The following is a 21,271-nucleotide window of genomic DNA, read 5'->3' as shown; positions in this document are numbered from 1 at the left end:
GGGAGAGTTTGGAAAAATAAAAAATTATTTAAAAAAAAAAACACCTCATCCCAAGAAAGCAGAACTCATGGAAGCAAGCTCTTTCAAAAGGAACTTTTACTAGGAGAAGCTGATGGCAGGCATACTAGACAGGATCTGAGGGATTCCTTTACAGATCGATAGTTTAAAGTATCCCCAAGCAAACACCACCTCATAGTTCATCCGGACGGTTCAAACCGGCCAATCCCCAGGTGTTGTCCATTGTGGGAAAGGGGAGATAACATCGGTCTGGCTCTGGTCGTAGCAGTGATGTTTAAATGGCTCTTCGCACCTTCTCTTGAGAGCAGTGAGATAAACCCGGCTCCGGAGGTTGCATTTCTTTCTCCCCCAGCCTTTGCTAGCTGACAGGTTAGGGCAGGGGTAGGCAACCTTGGCTCTTTTATGACTCGTGGACTTCAACTCCCAGAATTCCTGAGCCAGCATGGCTCAGCCTGGAAACCTCTCCCTTTCCCCTCAGCATGGCTGGCTCAGGAATTCTGGCAGTTGGAGTCCATGAGCCATAAAAGAGCCAGGGTTGCCTACCCCTGGGTTAGGGAGACGAAAGTTCAGAGAGATATACAATGCAGGAATGCGAAGTGTTACATTATAGCAATAAAGGAAGCTAAGGCGAAGTGTTACAGTGTAGCAAGAGGGAAAGAAGGCAGGAAAGCGAAGTGCTACATTATAGTGAAAAAGGAAGCTAAGGCAATAAACCCACACTCTGTTCCCCCCCCCCTCTAGGAGTATGGCAGAACCCAGGGAGAGGAGAGAATGGAATCAGGAAGCGAGAGAAAGAGAGGCAGGGAAGTATGAAATATGATAAATGTGGGTTCTGACAGATATATTCAGATGTGCTGCTGTTGGTTGGTTCTCTAAGCTTGCTCTTTAGCTTCTGAACATTTCGTATCAAGCTAGGTGACATCCTCAGGGGGGTTTTGGTTCAAGGGTCTTGTTTCAATTCTTCACCACTTTTATTGATCTCATGTGGTCATGTGGTCAGTGGGTTGTGTGATTGTGTGTCTTTCAATGTCTTTCTCCGTAGGTTGAGGATTTGTGGTCATCTCAGTTGATAGCTAGTCAGAGTTTGTGCATTCTTGTTTTCAGTTGTCATCCTATTTGCCCAACATAGAATTGGTCCTAGTTGTTGCATATGTTCTTATAGATTATGTTACTGTTCTCCTTCTGTATTTTGTTCTTGGTTTGAGACAGTTCTCATCCGAGCATTGATGTTGGTTTGTGAGCCACCATTATTCCCAGTGGTTGTAGAATTCTGGCCGTCATTTCTGATGCTTCTCCAACATATAGTAAAGTACGTTTCCATGTTGTGGTTGGCTGTGTGGTGTGACGGGATTAGGATGATGTGCATCAGAGTATGACCGGAATATGAAGTTTCTTGGGTAGCCATTGTGGAGAGAGACCTCCAAAAGGTGCTTTTCTTCCACTTTTCTTAATGTCTTATTGTCTTGGTGCTGCAATGTGTCCTGGCTCTTCTGAAGAGAGTCTGAATGCAACTATTCTTGTGTACAGTGGGGTGGCTGCTGATAAAGTTGAGAATTTGATCTGTGTGAATTGATTTTTGGTAAATGCAGGTTACTAGTTCACCACTATCCAGTCTTCTTATGTCAGCATCAAGGAATGGAAGTTGTTAATCCTTTTCTTCTTTGTGTGTGACTTTGATGCCTGTGAATATGTTACTGAGTAGGTGGTTTCTTCTTCCAACTTGGAGCGTTCAGTGATGACAAAAGTGTGAATGGCGGCTCACAAACCTACATCAATGCTCCGATGAGAACTGTCTCAAACCAAGAACAAAATACAGAACGGGAGAACAATAACATAAACTACAAGATTAGATGCAACAACTGGGACCAATTCTATGTTGGGCAAACAACTGAAAACAAGAATCCACGAACACTGACTAGCTATCAACTGACATGACCAGAAATCCATTACCTTGAAACCACATTGAACTGAGCAGCACCAGTTCAAATGGGATGGAACAAAAACCATTGGCCATGCTACCACACAATGCAGGAAAAGTCATCAAAGCCTGATATTCAACCAATAGATCTATCAACAAACATGTCAATTTGGAGCCAGCCTACCAACCATAAGGAGCTGTATCAATCAAGTGAACAACCAATGATGGCACCAATCACCTAGTCACTCCACACATAATGACCAGCCGATCACATGACAGATCACATGATATGACCAACCAATCACATGATCCACCAACTACATGACCACATGAGATCAATAAAAGCGCTGAAGAACTGAAACAAGACACTTTACCCAAAATTCTGCTGAGGATGTCACCTAGCCTGGTGACGAAGCATTTGGAAGCTAAACAGCAAGCTCAGAAAACAAACCGCGACCAACATCTACCATCCACGTTACAGATATTTTCTATCATTTCTAATATTCAGATATTTTTGCTACCAGATTGCTCTGATGTTTTGCTATCGGAAATGAACTGCTGCCAAATCCTGTCCTTTATTGATCATGGCGATTTATTTTAGTTTTTTAAAAGGCTCTGTGACCAACTCATTGAAACTTTTAATCAATTCAGAGTATTAATGTATACCACACAAGCAGGAAATTTCCAGCAATGCAGGGCTACATTAACCTTAAAGCTGTGAGGAACAAAGTGAGGAACAATAAGAAAAAAAAAGCACTGCAAAAAAGATTTTTTGTCCCCCAAACTGTTTTTCTTCTGTCCCAGTAACAGTCCAAACAGATACATGTCTATTCAGAAGTAAGGGATAAAGAATGCAGTAAGATTTATTCCCAAGTAGGTCTTTACAGGCTGGAAACTAAGCTACCTTCTTTTCAGCAATCCTTCTCTGAAGATCTTGTTGTTTGATGCAAAGCATTTGATATTTAATTAATTTTCCAATCAAAGTTACAGGAAGTGTTTCCCCAGCATCCAGAATGCTTTTTGCCGTTTCTATCACCTGCAGGGAGAAACAAAATGGTAACAGCTTAAACATTTGGCTCAGTGCAAATAAAATGCAATATCAAAAAGACAGTACTACCAAAGAGGTTTGGCATCACCCAAATCCCATCCATGTATGTAACAAAGGTAAAAAAAAAAGTTTTAATACTGCTGAGAAGATGCCCAACAAGAAATTGTGGCAAGAAATTAAATTGGCTTTCAATGAAACTGCAATTGAACACGATGTCAACGCTGCTAGCATTGGATGTTCCTGCTTTGACAACTGATGAAAATGCAGCCATTTTCTCTATTCCTTTACAATGCTTTTTTTGCTTTAGAAATCAGATGCAGCAAGGGGGGGGTGGAATGTAAGCTTAGCTAGCCATAACATATTGCTGTGTGGGAACCCAAGGACAAGCTGATAACAGTTTGGCTGGGCTGTGGAGTTAAGGAGAAAGCCTGTACTTTAAGCTAATTGAGGAATGTGATTTATGACAGTTTATTGGGGGTGGGAATTGCACTTTGTTACTTTGTATCAGGGGGAAGGGAATTTAATTTTTGGGTTCAACTATGTAGTGCAGATACTTTGTTTCCCGAATAAAAGATTCTTTAAGGAAAACAATGCCTCAGAGTTCTTTTGAAGGGTTTCATCTATCGGAACCATGACACACATATCATACAAGAAGCCAGAGAAAAAGCGTTAAGTATCTCTCAGATAAATCTATCAAAACATCTGAGCAAAGAAAATAGCCAAAGCAGCAGGCAAACAGGCAATGAGATGGAATGCAGATTTCCAGACTAGCAAGGAAAGACAACAAAGTTTACTGGGACCAGCACTGCAAGTAGCTAGAAGAGGACTGCATGAAGGGCCACACCAGAAATGCATTGCACAAGTCAAAAGAACTCTAACACCATGTACTGCTCATTAAAAACAAGCAAGGAAAACAAACTATCTGACCAACAAAGGGTCAAGAACAAATGGCAAGACTATACAGAACAGCTGTATGCCAAGAATAAAGAGTCCCAACTTCCTCAAGATAATGAGGAAAAAGAAGCAATGAGCCAACTGCCAAACAAGGTCCCTGGCATTGATACCTTCCTACAGAATTGCTGAAGCTTATACCACCCACAACCATCCTAAACTTGTGCCAAAAATGTGGGAAACAAACATATGGCTACAGGAATGGAAATGTTTGTTCTATTGCCAAAAAAGGGCAACTCCAAAGACTGTTCCAATTACCGTGCAATTGCCTTCACCCATCACACTAGCAAGATTCTCTGTCAAAAGGGAATTACCAGATATTCAAGCTGGCCTCAGAAGGCACCATGGTCCTAGTGACCATATTGCAAATCTATGCTGGATCATGTAAAAATCTTAAGGACATTAAAAGAGCCTCTGCTTTATTGACTACAAGAAAGCCTTCCATTGTGTCAATTATGGCAAGCTGTGGAGAGCCCTAGAAGACCTGGGAGTGCAAAAACATCTGGTCAAGTTGGTGCAGCTGCTGTACAACATGATATGAAGACACTGATTGGATCAAGATAGAACAAAATTGTGGCAACATTGCATTCTTTCATGTTATTCAACCTACCTGTCAAAGTGATCATGAGGAAACAAGCAGTTGAACAATCATACACTGGAGAAAAATTAGAGGAAGGATCATCAACAATATTTAATATGCTGATGACACAATTCTCCTGTCAGAAATCAAAGGCATGAAACATTTGATCAAAAGAATTAAAGAAAGCAAGAAATATGGCCTCTTCCTGAACATCAAAAAAAAAAGAAAAAGAAACAAGCTCATGATCACTGTGAGGAATGGAAATGTCAAAATAACAATTGATAATTAAGAGAGAGAATATGTGCAAGAATTCACTCTCCTAGGATCACAGATTGATCAAAGCAGTGAATGCAGTCTAAAAATAAAACATCAAATCACACTGAGTTGTACAGCAGTGATGAGCATAAATCACATATGAAAAAGCACAATATCAGTCTGGTTAACTAAATGCAGATTATTACTCTTTATTGTGTTTACCATAGTTACCCATGATTGAAAAAAAAACAGAAAGGAGGAAAATTGACTTGTTCAAGCTGTGACACTGGGAAAGACTTCTGCATATTCCAGGGACAACAAAGGTGATAAACAAGGAAGTACTGGAGTATATACAACCAGATATATTGCATTCACAAAATTTTGCCTTATTTATTTCAGTCATGTCATGCAATCAAACTCACTGGAAAAGGCAGTTATGCTCAGAGTGATCTGTGGTAAAATGCAACAAGGTCCCTAAAAACATGGTGGATAGAATTATTAAAGCTGTTAATGTCAACCAGAGCATAAAACAACTGAAAAAAGCCATACAAAATTGGAAAATGTAGGAAGAACTGGTCCATAGAATTGCTAAGTACTGGACAGTTTTTTAAAGGATAGCAACATCATCACAGTACAATCAGGGACTTAACAAGATTATAGCACATTCTCAGTTTCTAACAACTTGTGGTCAGGGACCCAGTAGCTCACTCAGAAACCCAACCAATAGGCATCGTACTCTTCAATATATTGTTCATGCTATGGTACATATATCTTTATTTCCCTAATTTGCAAAGTAATATATTTCTGTGCATATAAAGTGTTAATTCCTCCCAACTCCAACTTCTGCTGTGCTGTGTCACAGTAACTTAAGATGGGGTGGGGGTGGGGGGTGGGATTGGATGGGCAAAGAATGCTAAGAGTTTATGCCAACAATAGGGCCAACTGAGGCATGAAGGTCACTTCAGCTGCTCTGCTATATTGGACAGCAGCAATAAAGAAGATGTTGGGGATGGATGATCACTTTAATGACAATGGCAAAGACATCATTTCACACTGCATGAGAGAAGGAAGCCAAAGTAAACACTCTTGTATTTTACCAAGAAAACCACATGGAAACAGAATATGAATGATTGATCTTATACTATCAAATGATAGGCCCCTCAGGATAGATTATATTTAACATGCTAAGGATCTTTCATAGTATTAATGTTATTTAAGATATGGCTAGATTAAAGCTTTTGAGAGGTCTGGTTGCTGATATTGCAGGAAAACAAAATCCAAAGCTGTAACGACATCATTACAGTGGGAAGATGAGACATTAAAAGCATGAACACAGAAAAGCTCTGCATAGTGAAAAATTAAACGAATTGACTATACATTGATATTTTAAGCACCAGTAAATTGAAATAGGCTGGAACTGGACACTTTTAGTCAGAAGATCATACTGTTTATTTTTCAAACCATACAGCAAGAACAGTATTTGGGATAACCAATGATTGAATAATATCAATTACGCTTCACAGACAATTCTTTAATATAACATTACCCAGGTTTATGCTTCAGCTACTGATGCAGAAGAGTTTAATTTGAAATTTATAGAATGGATTGGCACAATGTCATTCTTGTTGGAGACTGAAATGTAAAGTTGGAAATATTAAGAGGAAAATGTATGGCTGTATGGCTTAGAGAAATCAAAATGAGGCATGGGAATGACTTTAACATTTTCTGTCAATTCAATGATTCCTTCATTACTAAAATAGTCTTCCACCAACCAAATATACAGAAATCAAAACTATTATATTAGTGATGCAAGCAGATGAAAGAACTCATTTATAGCAGACATATACAGCAACTGACTTTTGAGACACATCATGATCTGCTCATGTATAAATTTCAAGTTAAAGTAATATGGAAAAGGAAAGCCAATCAGTTTCCACAATATAGTCTTGACAATATACCCACCATTTTCAAAGAGAACATGAGGAATCATTTTGCAGTCATAACCTTTATTAATAGGAAACTGGAGGAACTATGGAATTTATTTATATGATTTATATAGCCATCTATCTCACACAAGTGACTATGGATGGCAAATAAGGATTACACATACACACACACATATCATGACAAATAACCTCTGATGCCCAAGGATCAAAGAAATGAAAGAATGTGTTAAGGATGAATGTGAAGAGACAGCCAAAGATCAAGAAACAAAAGAAAGCAAAATGAATGCTAAAAAGAGAACAAAAGCCAAAACTAAAAAAGACGAATATCTTAGGAAAGAATTTAATGAAAAATTTCAGAGAGCTGTTAAAAGAGACAAGAAGCAATCTAATGATTTCTATAAAGACAGCAAAAATGGAAACAGACAAGAAAAACAAGGGAAGTCTTCCAAAAGATCTGAGAAAGCTATCAGAGTAGAGGTCAGATGCTGTATCTGGCTTTTGTACTGGGGCAATGGTAATGCCATCTGGATATGGAGGAAATTAATATCAGTCCGTTGTTACAGTCAGATCACTTTCTGAGTGCCAGGGTATTCTTCATGGCCACAAAAGCCCTATTGCAGGGAAGTAGGGCTATTCAATCAGTTCACTCCAAGGTACCTATTTGATTCTAGAAAGAGCTTGATTTTTTTCCCCAAGGTTTGTCACAAAACATGACTGAGGCCTTAGTCACTGCTGGAGATGAAAGGGTGACAACTACATTGATCAAATCATTGTGGGGTAGCCTTTCTTCCCCAACCCAACCCCACCCTGTCCATACCATACAGTACAGGGCAACCAACTTTCTGGGTGGTCAGGATTCAAGTCTGGCAGTGACCTTGGCATTGCTCATTCTAGTCAAAGATGTTTCTTGTAAAAATAAATAGATATGGGGGAATATTCCCTTCTTGATTCTATTCAACCTCTCAGAGGCACTCAGTAACATTGATTATACAGTGATAATTACTGGACAATCTATATGGACTAGGGTTAGGTGCACTAACACTTTGATGTTTTTTATGTTCAAATGTTTAGTAAGTTAAAATTTTCTAATCAGCTTACAAAGCTGGACAGATTAGACATATGAATGCATTAACCAAATAAAATATTGTTACCGTAAATGCCGGCGTATAAGACGACTTCCACGAGCGCTGAAATCGGCACCAAAGACGGGGGTCGTCTTATACGCCGGAAATATTGGTAGTTTCCGGCGTATAAGACGACGTTCTAGGAATGCGGCCCGGCTATAAAGATGGGGGTCGTCTTATACGCCGGGTCGCCTAATACGGCGGCATATACGGTAAGTAACTGGTTTTCAGTAACCACTTTAAAAGTAAAAATCAAAATATCACACATGAGATTATTAACTTCTGAAGTAAATGAGAAAAATCAATCGAACTAATAATAAAAATTAATAAAAATACTTTGTCTTACTTCATAAAATAAAGGTGTTTCTTTTTCTTTGACCTTCTTTGCTTTTACATCTACAGCTTCCATGATCTAGAAAGAAAATGGGAGCAAATGTAACAATGAACTTTCTGATTTCACATGTTCATTTTTTTCATATTCTGTAATTTACTCAGTTTATCCATAATGATCTGTAAAATGAATTTTATAATGATGTTGCACATTCTGAAGTGCTTCTTTTAATGTAGTCTTAATGAAATTAGAATGAAATTGTACTTTTTCTTTATTTAAAATACTTTTTATTAGAGATTTTAACAATGGTAAAAAATAATACAAATTGAAATAAAAAAGAAAAATGAAAAGTACTAAAACAAAAAGAAAAGGAGAAAAGGAGAGAGAAAAGAAAGAATATTTTAAAAAGTGATTTCCAATATTTACAACAAGCACAAGCAAACCTAGTACTTCTCTACTCCCTTCAATATTATATTACATGATCACTGTTCCCCTATATCCCATCCATATATCCATAAATTATTAAACATTTCTATGTCAGGTGCAAAGGATCAAAAGATCACACTGTTAAGTTTCAGTTCAAAAATTTAATGCTCAAGCCTATGCACAAGAATTTAGTTAACTAAAGTTCAGTACTAAATTGGCACCAGATAAGGGTCAACAGAATTCAAACATGGTTGGACCCGAATTGTTTGTGACAATGTAATGACTCCAAGGTGCTTAACTCTGCCCCCCACCCCAGCTCTGCCTGCTTGTCTATTAGTAACATTTCTCCTTATCTCTGTGGTTTTTTTCAATAGCTTTAATAACCAATTTCTTTTTTAAAAAAATATGTTTTATTGATTTTTAACATACACCTTAATATTTGGTAAACTTCATGTTGTCTGGGTTAATGTTTAAAAAGCAATCAATAACAATTTCTATAATTCTATAGTCCATATATAATAACTTTACTTGATTTCCTCTTCTTCCAATAATATTCTCTTTAGCCAATCTTAAATTAATACAGTTCTTATTTGAATAAATGACAATTAAATATAAACATTCTTCTCATGTTTCTGCAAATAATAACCACATCAGTATAATGCTTCTTTTCATTGATCATCTTGATGGCCTCGTCATAAATCCTGTTTACATTCTTATTTAAATTTGTTTTCCCCACTGTATTCAAAACATTCTTACTGGTTAAGATTTTCTCAAAATTAGTCACACTTAAGTATTTAAATCTTTTTCCTCATACAAACCATCACATTTTTATATTTCTCATATCTTAAAAGAAAATAAGAGCAAAAAGGAAAAAAAAGACAAAACAGAGAAAACATTTCTTTTATATAAACCATCCCAACATTTTTATATTTCTCATGTTAAAAACGCACACACACACACACACAAAATGAAAGGGGCTCATTCCTCTTAAACTAATCTTCATTTATATTCAAAATCTATTTCTTTAACCATATTCAAACAAACGTTTAATTTTTAAATACTCCCTCTGATAATTCCCATCATCTAATTTCTTGATTCTCATTTTAGCCTTTTTTTTTTGCCCAACATCTTTCTTGTTCAATATGCTTTGATGAATCAAAGAGTTTTCCCATAAACCTATAAATGTTATTGTAGGTACAAAAGGCAAAACAGGTTTTTTATAGGAAGGTTTCGCCCCTTCGTATTCATTGAAAATCTTTTCCTTTTTGTCTTTCTTGATTTTATTTATTATTTTTTGTTTCTCAAGATCTCATAGTTCTCCTGGCAAAATCCATTTTACCAAATCTTTTTTCTTGTCCTCAAACTTATTTTGTAATCTTAAAGTGTAATTTGTCTTTTCCATGTACAGAGTTCCCTGTAGATTTTTTTCCATCTGGGTTAAGTCCTGTTTTCTAGTATTGTTAAATTCCATGTTGAAATCTCTCTCCTCTGTCTCATAATCAGTTGTCTGTTTTCTCTGCTCACTCTTTATTTTTATTTTCTGAGAATTTTTATGTTGTAAAAACACACTGGAGATGTGTTCATTTATATTTTCAAGGTTATGTTTAATTTCCTCGTGGTTTGAGATTACTGTTGTTTGGATTAGTTGCAACATAGCATAGATCTCCTTCTGGAAATAATTTGTTTTTTCTTGGTATATCCTTTCTGCAGGTCTCTGGTTTTCCATGATAGCAAAAAATCAGGATTTTCCTTTCTCTGCAGATGGCTTTAGAGTCACAGTTGAGTTAGTATTTGTAATCCAGAAAGGTCAATGCTTCTTTTTTTTTTTTTGAGTTTATAATTCTCACTTTATAGAAAGGCCAAGATGTTTCCTTTTTTTATCACAGCTTTTCTTTGTTATTAAGATATTGAAGGTCATCAAGATCAAATTTATCTTTTCCTGGGCCTTGCCAGTCTCTGTAGTAGAGCAGCTGTTGTTGTAATATCTTCATCCATCACTAGACGTCAGCACCAGTTCTTTCAGTAATAAACACTTATTTATTTCTGTTTTGATGATATAAAAGGAAAATCTTAAAAGATTCCACCAATTTCAAACTTATCCAAATTAAGTTTTATATTCTTTTTATTTCAATATATTTCTATTCCCCCTGAAAGGTTTAATTTGCCACTTCTGTCTGCAGGAGGGTGGGGCAAAAGTCTCCCTCCTTCTCACTTTCAGAGGCTTTTTGCTTCTTGGGTTTTTTTTTCCAGGAAATCAATTTCCAAATAGAAGAGAGAAAATCTAGACTCAGAATGTAAGCTAGCCTCTTCTCCTGCTGGTTTCTGGAGGGCTTTTCCCAAACTGATTGGATCGACTGCCATCTCTCCACAATAGGCAGGACTTTCCTCATTCTGTGTTGCCTTTTGTTGTTAGTTGCGAAGTCGTGTCCGACCCATCGTGACCCCATGGACAACGTTCCTCCAGGCCTTCCTGTCCTCTACCATCTTCTGGAGTCCATTTAAGCTCATGCCTACTGCTTCAGTGACTCCATCCAGCCACCTCATTCTCTGTCATCCCCTTCTTCTATTGCCCTCAATCTTTCCCAGCATTAGGCTCTTCTCCAGTGAGTCCTTCCTTCTCATTAGGTGGCCCAAGTAGTTGAGTTTCAACTTCAGGATCTGGCCTTCTAAAGAACAGTCAGGGTTGATCTCCTCTAGGACTGACTGGTTTGATTGCCTTGCAGTCCAGGGGACTCGCAGGAGTCTTCTCCAGCACCATAGTTCAAAGGCCTCAATTCTTTTGCACTCAGCCTTTCTTATGGTCCAACTTACACAGCCATACATTGCAACTGGGAAAATCATGGCCTTGACTATACACACTTTGTTGGCAGGGTGATGTCTCTGCTTTTTAGTATGCTGTCTAGATTTGTCATAGCTTTCCTCCCCAGGAGCAAGCATCTTTTAATTTCTTGGCTGCAGTCCCCATCTGTGGTGATCTTGGAACCCAGGAAGATAAAATCTGTCACTACCTCCATTTCTTCCCCATCTATTTGCCAGGAATTGAGAGGGCCGGATACCATGATTTTGGTTTTCTTAATGTTGAGTTTCAAGCCAACTTTTGCACTTACTTCTTCACCCGCATAAAGAGGCTCTTTAGTTCCTCTTCACTTTCTACCATTAGAGTGGTATCATCTGCATATCTTACGTTGTTGATCTTTCTCCCGGCAATCTTAATTCCAATTTTTGATTCATCTAGCCCTACTTTTCTCATGATATGGACTGCATATAAGTTAAATAGGCAGGGCGAGAGAATACAACCTTGTCGGACTCCTTTCCCAAGTTTGAACCAATCAGTGGTTCTGTGTCCAGTTCTCACTGTTGCTTCTTGATCCGTGTATAGTTTCTCAAGAGACAAATAAGATGATCTGGTATTCCCATCTCTTTAAGAACTTGCCACAATTTGTTGTGATCCACGCAATCAAAGGCTTTAGCATAATCAATGAAGCAGAAGTAGATGTTTTTCTGGAACTCCCTATCTTTCTCCATGATCCAGAGTATGTTGGCAATTTGATCTCTAGTTCCTTTGCCTCTTTGAAATCCTGCGTGTACTTCTGGAAGTTCTCAATCCACATACTGCTGGAGTCTAGCTTATAGGATTTTAAGGATAACTTTACTTGCATGTGAAATGAGTGCAATAGTGCAATAGTTTGAACATTCTTTGGCATTGCCTTTCTTTGGAATTGGAATGTAAACTGACCTTTTCCAATCCTGTGGCCACTGTTGAGTTTTCCAAATTTGCTGGCAAGTTGAGTGTAGCACTTTTACTGCATTGTCTTTTAAGATTTTGAATAGCTCAGCTGGAATACTGTCACCTCCACTAGCTTTGTTGTTGCTCAGATTTCCTAAGGCCCATTTCACTTCACATTCTAGGATGTCTGGCTTGAGGTCAGTGACCACCCCATCGTGGTTATCTGGGATGTTAAGCTTGTTCTTGTATAGTTCTTCTGTGTAATTTTGCCACCTCTTCTTAATCTCTTCTGCCTCTGTTAGGTCCCTGTCATTTTGGTCCTTTATCATGCCCATTTTTGCATGAAACATTCCCTTCATATCTCCAATTTTCCTGAAGAGATCTCTAGTTCTCCCTATTCTATTGTTTTCTTCTATTTCTTTGCACTGTTCATTTAAGAGGGCATTCTTATCTCTTCTAGCTATTCTCTGGAATTCTGCATTCAATTGGGTGTATCTTTCTCTTTCTCCTTGCCTTTCACTTCCCTTCTTTCCTCAGCTATTTGCAAAGCTTCCTCAGACAGCCATTTTGCTTTCTTACATTTATTTTTCTTTGGGATGGCTTTAGTTGCTACCTCTTGTACAATGTTGTGAACCTCCGTCCATAGTTCTTCAGGCACTCTGACTATCAGATCTAATTCCTTAAATCTATTTGTTACCTCTACTGTATATTCATCAGGGATATGGTTTAGTTCATACCTGAGTGGCCTAGTGTTTTTTCCTACTTTCTTCCATTTAAGCCTAAATTTTGCAACGAGAAGCTCATGATCTGAGCCACAGTCAGCTCCTGGTCTTGTTTTTACTGACTGTATAGAACCTTTCCATCTTTGGCTGCAGAGCACATGGTCAATCTGATTTCTATGTTGACCGTCTGGTGATGTCCATGTGTAGAGCCGTCTCTTGGATTGTTGGAAAAGAGTGTTTGCTATGACCATCGTATTCTCTTGACAAAATTTTATCAGCCTGTGCCCTGCTTCATTTTGTACTCCAAGGCCAAACTTGCCTGTTATTCCAGTTATCTTTTAGCTTCCTACTTTAGCATTCCAATCCCCCATGATGATAAGGACATCGTTTTTTGTATTGATTCTATAACGTGCTGTAGGGCTTCATAGAACTGGTCAATTTCATCTTCTTCAGCACCAGTGGTTGGGGCATAAACTTGGATTACTGTGATATTGAATGTTTTGCCTTGGATTCGCACTGAGATCATTCTGTTATTTTGGGGATTGTATCTCAGTATTGCTTTTCCTACTCTTTTATTAACTATGAAGGCTACTCCATTTCTTCTGAGGGATTCTTGCCCACAGTAGTATACCCGATGGTCCTCTGAATTAAATTCACCCATTCCTGTCCATTTTAGTTCGCTGATTCCTAAGATGTCGATGTTCAGTCTTGTCATCTCTTGTTTGACCATGTCCAGCTTGCCATGATTCTGGATCTTACATTCCAGGTTCCTATGGAGAAAAGATCTTTACAGCATCGGACTTTCCTTTCACCACCAGATATATCCACAGCTGAGTGTCCTTTCGGCTTTGGCCCAGTCACTTCATTCTTTCTGGCACTACTAGTACTAGCCCTCTGTTCTTCCCCAGTAGCATATTGGACACCTTCTGACCTGAGGGACTCATCTTCCAGCTGGGGTTTTCATAGCAAAGATACTGGATTGAGTAGCCATTTCCTTCTCCAGTGGATCACATTTTGTCAGAACTCTCTGCTATGACCTGTCCTACTTGGATGGCCCTGCACGGCATAGCTCATAGCTTCATTGAGTTATGCAAGCCCCTTCGCCACGACAAAGCAGTGATCCATGGAGGAGTTGCCTCTACGGGGCAACTTCAGGCCCATTTAGGGTCCCCTGGCAGGCAGTAATCAGCTGGAGAGCAGAGCCCTGTAATCCTTTGGGTGCTGCACTACTGTGCAAAACTGGAAGTCCCTTTTATAACCAATTTCTGTTCCCACAAAGATACTGTTTTGTTTTTAATTATTTCAAAAGGCTTATAGCAAAAGACAGTATTTCAAATATTAAGTCAAATATTTTTAAACTATGTGTCCCTTGGTTCATTTCAAACTTTCATGGATTAAATTCTTATACAGTTTTTGCCATTTATATATTATTTTTAAATCCTTACATTTTTAATTTTTCCATTCTCTCTGGAATGAGGGATCACTCAACAGGTAGTTTTTCAAACTTATTGCTTGGAAGAGCTCTTTTAACTTTAAAATAGTTTTATTCCAAAAGAAAATTTTCCAAAAGAAAATTCCACTTTTAAAAGTGTTTTACCATATGTAGTGGGGACTATTTGAGAAAGACCAGTCTATTGAAGAGTGGGGACATCTGTTTACTGATTTCTAGTCATAATCTTTTATGAATAATACTGAAGTTTGCAACATTATTCTCTAAAGTTCCTTTCACATATACCAAAAGAAAAATATGGTGTGCTTGATGTTTAAAATTACTCTGAAAGCTCTGAAAGTAATAACTCATTGCCTTTAGCTCCTATTAATATAAGAAAAAAGTGATAATAATGGAAACTATAGTATAAAGACTTTCAATAATCTTGAAAAATGTAACTTTTTGATTGTGCTGATAAAAATAAACAGATCTTTCAAGAGACATTTATTAGAAACCAAACAGCAAAAGGATTATATGCTTTTAAGAGACTGAGTTCAGGCTTGTCCTATATCATGCTGTAACATATGTATACTTTGTGAAGACAGAAGGATATATATATGTGTGTGTGTGTGTGTGTGTGTGTGTGGAGGTATCTGGTATGATATTGCCCTGCATTTATATGTTATTATAATATCAGTATATGCATGCAATACAATAAAACTGTACAAAATTATGTGACAAGCACTTGTGTCATCTCTAAATCTGATTATTTTTTCCTCCTGTTGTCAACTGCAAGCATAGAAGAGCCTCTTCTAGGGCCAATTCTTTTTCCTATATTCAGATCAATAATATCTGGCAACAAATAGTGTTTCTCAGATATCACCCCGAGGAAAAATTGTACCCTAGTTTTAGGCTCAGCTCTATCATAATTGCTCCACAATTGTAAATACAATATACCTGTGCTAATATTTCCTCCCAAGAAACCACACCGAAGAGTTTCCTTTGTGGCATCTGTACAGCCAGAGATAGTGCTTTTATGTGAAGTTCATCCTCAGGTTTGCTCCCAACAACAAAGGCAGTACTGGGAATCCAATTTTCCTGATTCAAAACAAAAACAATCATTAAACCATTCAGTGCTGATAATGAGTTATAAAGCCCTACATGACATGTGGTTCGGTTATTTGAGGAGCGCCTCTTCCCCATCCCATCTACCTGCTCCATCAAGTCCATCAGAAAGTGCATGTTCCAGGGCTTGTCCACAAATGAATGTCATGCCAATGGGCCTAGAAGGAAAGCCTTTTCTACCATGGCACCTGTCCTCTGGAACATCATTTCCTCAGATTCAGACTGCTCCTGACCTGACTAGCTTTCCAGAAGGCCATAAAGAACATGGCTTTATCATCTGACCTGGCGATCTGGTAGTGGTGGTGTGGGCACTGCAAAATGACTGTACTGCTATTGATTATCCTTCCATCAGATTATGTTTTTAATGGTTTCAATTATTTTAATGTTTAAATGGCATTTTGTTTATTTTGTATTGCTTTTTTGTGATTTTAATTCTGTAAGCCATTCACAGTTACATATCTAAGGGGGCAGCTACATAAATTGAAAAAGAAAAGAAAAGAAAGAAGGACGGAATGAGAGAAAGAAAGAAAGAAAGAAAGAAAGAAAGAAAGAAAGAAAGAAAGAAAGAAAGAAGTACAGTATAAAGGCATCCCTTCTCTTTTATTTTTTCATGCTCAGAAATCAAATTTCTTTATATGCAATTGCCATCTACCACTAGGTGGCATTATTATACTGTGTACTAAATCTACTAGATCTTTCTACTATAGTACTTATCCTACCCAAATTTTATTTATTTGTTATTTGGTAAGATACAGATATATTTGCACAAATAAATAAACAAATTTCAGATAAATGTGCCTGTAAAAATGATAATCATTAGTAATGTATATAATTGAGATCATAAGAGACTAAAGAACAAATGGGATACCAGCTATGAAATGATAAATATTGAATACTGACTAATGCATTGTTTCTTTTGTTCAATCTGAGTTATTTTCTTTGTTTATAAGTATCTTCATTTTTGTTATATTAGACACAGTGAACTTTGAATCTGAAATGCTATGTATTAACAGCTGTAATGTTAATTATATAAAATACCATATACACATACTACATTATTGTTGATTTATTTCTTATTTTCTATAAACAAAATAATAAGATTACCTGATTAAATGTACAACTCATTAACAACTTATCAGATAGGTCTAAGTGACCTATATTTATCTAATGATAAGACTGAACCAGTTTGGATTACATACTACATACTCAAAGAATGGCTACACATGTCCTGTGACTGCTCCATATCATCTAAAAGTTTTATCTGTGGGACTTTACTGGGGTGGAGAGAGGACAGACAATACATTCTGGCCTCATAAGTTTGATAAATTTGTTCTTAAATGTATAAGCACAAGAAGATCAATATCTTACAATTATTGGCTACAATAATAACAGTTATAGTAATTGTTATAGTATATAGTTATCGTCAAGAAAGCAGACTCAAAATTAACAAAGACTTGCAACAAAAGTCAAATATAATAAAAAAAATATTTCAACATATAAATCAGGGCTTTTCAACCTTTTCACCCATTGTACCACTTTTAGGATATGGCAATATCCGAGTACCACCAGTTGCCTAGCAAGGTGTCAAAAACTTGATGACAAAAAAAAAAAGGAAAAAAGTGATAAAGTACAGGTAATCCTAAACTTACAACAGTTCGCTTAATGACTGTTCGAAGTTACAATGGCACTGAAAAAAGTGCCCCCCCCCAAGCCACAGCCGAGCAAGACACCTGCCTGCCCACCCAGCGGCACTCTTCCTCCTGTTCGAGGTTTTCATTGTTGTGAGCATTTCTGTTGGGGATTGGCAGCGGAGGTGGTGTGGGGGGTGTTTGGTTTTTATTCCACCCGTCTGCTGGGTGGTTGCAGCAGGTTTTGGTCACTTCACATGACCCTAGAACACTGTGACCATCATAAATATGAATCAGTTGCCAAGTATCTGAATGTAAATCACAAGACCTTGGAGATGCTGCAACATTCCAGCTGATCGGTGCTTCTGGTCTCAGCAGAAGTGCCAGGATCAGCGCCGAGCTCCAACTGGAGCCTGCCGCTGATCCTGGTGCTTCCACTGAGCTCTGACAGCCCCGAAGAAGTGCCAATCAGCTGGAAAGCGGCACTGATCCTGGTGCTTCTGCTGAGCCCTGACAGCCCTGCAGCTCCAGCCATCTCTCTCTCAGGCTTGTGTGATGCTGCCACCAGTTCAGCTCATTCCCCTCCCCCGCTACCACTTTTCTAGGATGGTCGCGTACCACCTGCCAGGTGCCAATGTACCATAGGTGGTACCCGTACCACTGGTTGAAAAGCCCTGATATAAATAAAAAGAAAAGAGTCAAGGAAACAATTGGTCCACTACAGAAAGAAGATGGCAAGGAAGTAACAGGCAGTACAGAGAATGCAGCGCTGCTTAGCTCATTGTTTGTATCAGTCTTCCCACAAAAAGAAACTATAGCCCAACCTACCAAAAACATAATTATAAAAGACAGACTAGAAATAAAAATTAAAATTAAAATAAGCAAGAAAATGGTAAGAGAACAACTATCTGATCTTGAGGAATATAAATCACTAGGACCTGATGGATTATATCCCAGAGTTCTGAAGGATCTGACAGATGTCATCTCAAAACCATTGTACCGTATCTTTCAAAAATCCTGGAGCACTGGGGAACTACCTGAGGATTGGAAAAGAGCTGATGTGGCTCCCATCTTCAAAAAAAGAAAAAAAAATCAGACTCAGGAAACTACAGACCAATCAGCGTAACATCAATGCCTGGGAAGATACTAGAAAAGATAATCAAGAAAATGAAATAAAGTTATAACTAGAAGCCAGCATGGGTTTGTTATAAACAAATCATGCCAAACCAATTAGTAGACCAGCGAAATGCTGTAGATATAATATACTTAGACTTCAGTAAGGAATTCAACAAAGTAGACTACAACTTACTTCTTGATAGGCTAGAAAAAAGTGGGATAGCATCACCACCAGATGGGTTTGTAACTGGCCGACAAACTGTACTCAACAAGTAGTTCTTAATGGTACTACATCTAGGTGGAGGGAAGTAAGCAGTGAGGTACCACAAGGTTCCATCTTAGGCCCAAGTACTCTTCAATATCTTTATAAATAACTTAGATGAGGGAGTAAAAGGGGAACTCATTGAATCTGCAGATGACACTAAACTGGTAGGAATAGCCAACACCTTGATAGACTTAGGAACCAGATGGATCACGACAGATTTGAACATTGGCAGCAAAATGAAATTTGACGTAGAGAAAAATAAAGTCTTACACTTAGCAAGAAAAAACAAAAGTACATGTACAGATTAGGTGAAACCTGGCTTATTTGCAGTAACTGTAAGAGGGATCTTGGAGTCCTAGTGCACAATCAATTAAATATGAACCAGCAGTGTGCAGCAGCAGCCAATGCCAATCCTAAATTGCACTAACAGAAGGATTGAATCAAGATCATGTGAGGTAATAGTACCGCTCTATAAAGCCTTAGTAAGGCCACACCTAGAATACTGCATCCAGTTTTGGTCACTAGACTATACAAAAGATGTTAAAACTCTAGAAAAGAATGCAAAGAAGAGCAACAAAGATTATTAGGGACCTGGAAGTTAAAACATATGAAGAATAGTCTAGTCCAGTGAAGAGAAGAACCAGGGGTGACATGATAGCAGTGTTTCAATATTTGAGTCACAGAGAAGAGGGGCCAACCTATTTTCCAAAACCCAAAGGTGCTTTGGGTCCAGTTTTTCAACTGAACCTTCTTGTTTTTCTTTGAAGACATTTCACTTCTCACCCAAGAAGCTTCTTCAGCACCAACTGAAAAAAGCACCAGAAGGCCAGACAAGGAACAATGGAGGGAAACAAATCAAAGAGAGAATTATGGAGAAACTTTCTAACAGTGAGAGCAATTAACTGGTTGAACTGCTTGCCATCAGAAGTTGTACGTGCTTCATCATTGGAGGCTTTCAAGAAGAGACTGAACAGCCACTTGTTAGAAATGGCATAGGATCTCCTGCTTGAGCAGGGGTTGGACTAGATGACTTCCAATATCCCTTCCAACTGTATTATTCTATTCTATTCTACTCAACAATGACCCAATATAGCTACTTATAATGTTCCTGTCTATAACCTCCCTCTTTGCTTTTGAAACACATAAACTATTAATATACTGTAATATAATGAACTAATTTTCTTTCATTTTGAGAACTGTCAGCCTACAACATAGGCTGAAGTACAACCCACATATTATGAAAAGGGAATTACATGGAAATTCTGATTAATCCTTTATGCTTGGAAGATCAGCAAGGCTGGGTCTGGTTAGTAGACCAGTAGAAAATCTCAGGCTAGGAGATGAAGTGGAAAAAAAAAAAAAACATCCCCAGACAAGACAACAGCAAACTACTTTCTATTGACATCAAGAAAAGGGCATAGGTGTATCCACCACGACTTTGATTTGATTGAAGGAGATTTTTTCTTAAGATACACCAGGTTCAATGTGGCTTCATCTCCTGGTACGGAGGGTTGTCTTGAGTTACAATAATATTCATGATTTCTTTAGGGCAAACCCACAAGCCACGCTAGGAACCATGTTGCTAAGCAGAAAAAGACTGAGTTCCTCAAAACTCAAAGTAATTCTGTTCCCATCTGCGATGCATACCCTCCCCTATACAAACACTGAGATCCCAGTGTCGACCACATCCCCTCGTTTTTCCTGTCAAACAGGTCCATCTTTTTTTCTGAAACAAGAGACAACATGTGCCTCCCTCCACTGCCAACGCACCTCTTCCAAGCGGACCGCCACAAGCCCCGCTTCCCAGTTCTTGGGGCCTGCCCCTGGGGGGCCAGAACCCCCGCCGCCCGCCCCGGTCTTGGGTCGCTTGGGAGCCATTGAAAAGAGTGGGACAAGATCCGTTGCCTTGGCAATCGCCACGAGGCCGTCCTCCTGCGCAGGCGCGGGAACGCGGCCGCGCGCGGCTTAGGTCGCCCAGGTAACCGAGAAGCCTAGCGTTCGAATATGGGTAGCCTGTTGCCGTGACCCGCCAAGCCTGCCTGGAAAGGGTCGCCTATTAGCAGCCGACCAGGTTGGGGGAAAAAATGCATATTTTTCATGGCGATGGGCGACGCCACAAGGCATGGATCCTAAAATAAGTACTGAAAACGAAGCACCCGAAGTCATGCAATATGAATATTTATTTGATGTCAGATTTATTGTAATGGGATCTGTTCAAAATGGGAGACACACCAAATCAGCATCTTCTGCCAGCTTGCACTTTTTTCTGGAACGGGAATGATTGGGTCGGTCAGTGCCAGCTTTTGGCTTCTCAGCTTTTTCCCATTTTCCCCCAATTTTTTTTTTGGGGGGGGGTGTTCAAGGTACAAGTAGTCCTTGACTTATAACAGTTTGTTTAGTGACTGTTCAAGGTTGCAACAGCACTGAAGAAAGTGACTTATGACCATTTTTCACACTTAGGACTGTTGCAGCATCTCTATGATCAAAATTTAGATGCTTGGCAATTGACTCATGACAGTTATAGCCAGTGCTTTTTTTTGTAAAAAAAAAAAAAAAAAGGTGCCGGAACTCACACATGTCATACAACCCGCCTTGCCTACCCTACAAGATTCCATCCAAAAAAGGTGCTGGAACTCCGTTCTGGGCGTTCTATGACAAAAAA

General features: G+C 38.5%; 1 protein-coding gene across 3 annotated transcripts in view; it reads right to left on the bottom strand.

Annotated features, from left to right (window-relative positions):
* The window catches only part of LOC120306130 (sperm-associated antigen 17-like), a 63,522-nt gene extending 42,644 nt beyond the window's left edge, over positions 1 to 20,878 (bottom strand). For all 3 annotated transcript variants that reach the window (XR_005556175.1, XM_039338811.1, XM_039338812.1), the window contains exons 1-4: positions 20,380 to 20,878; positions 15,433 to 15,573; positions 8,187 to 8,252; positions 2,841 to 2,972 (exon numbers count right to left, since the gene is read on the bottom strand). Coding sequence is in view for 2 of the 3 variants with exons in the window: in XM_039338811.1 (XP_039194745.1) it covers positions 2,841 to 2,972; positions 8,187 to 8,252; positions 15,433 to 15,573; positions 20,380 to 20,487 (447 nt within the window). In the remaining variant the exon portion in view is untranslated. The remainder of the gene's footprint in view (positions 1 to 2,840; positions 2,973 to 8,186; positions 8,253 to 15,432; positions 15,574 to 20,379) is intronic.
* Between the last annotated feature and the right edge of the window lie 393 nt (positions 20,879 to 21,271).

The sequence above is a fragment of the Crotalus tigris genome, unplaced genomic scaffold (genome assembly GCF_016545835.1).
Source record: "Crotalus tigris isolate CLP2741 ecotype Arizona unplaced genomic scaffold, ASM1654583v1 scf7180000017716.2861928, whole genome shotgun sequence".
NCBI classification, from domain to species: domain Eukaryota; kingdom Metazoa; phylum Chordata; class Lepidosauria; order Squamata; family Viperidae; genus Crotalus; species Crotalus tigris.
Note: the sequence above shows the minus strand (reverse complement) of the source record. Positions and strands in the feature narration are given on the sequence as shown.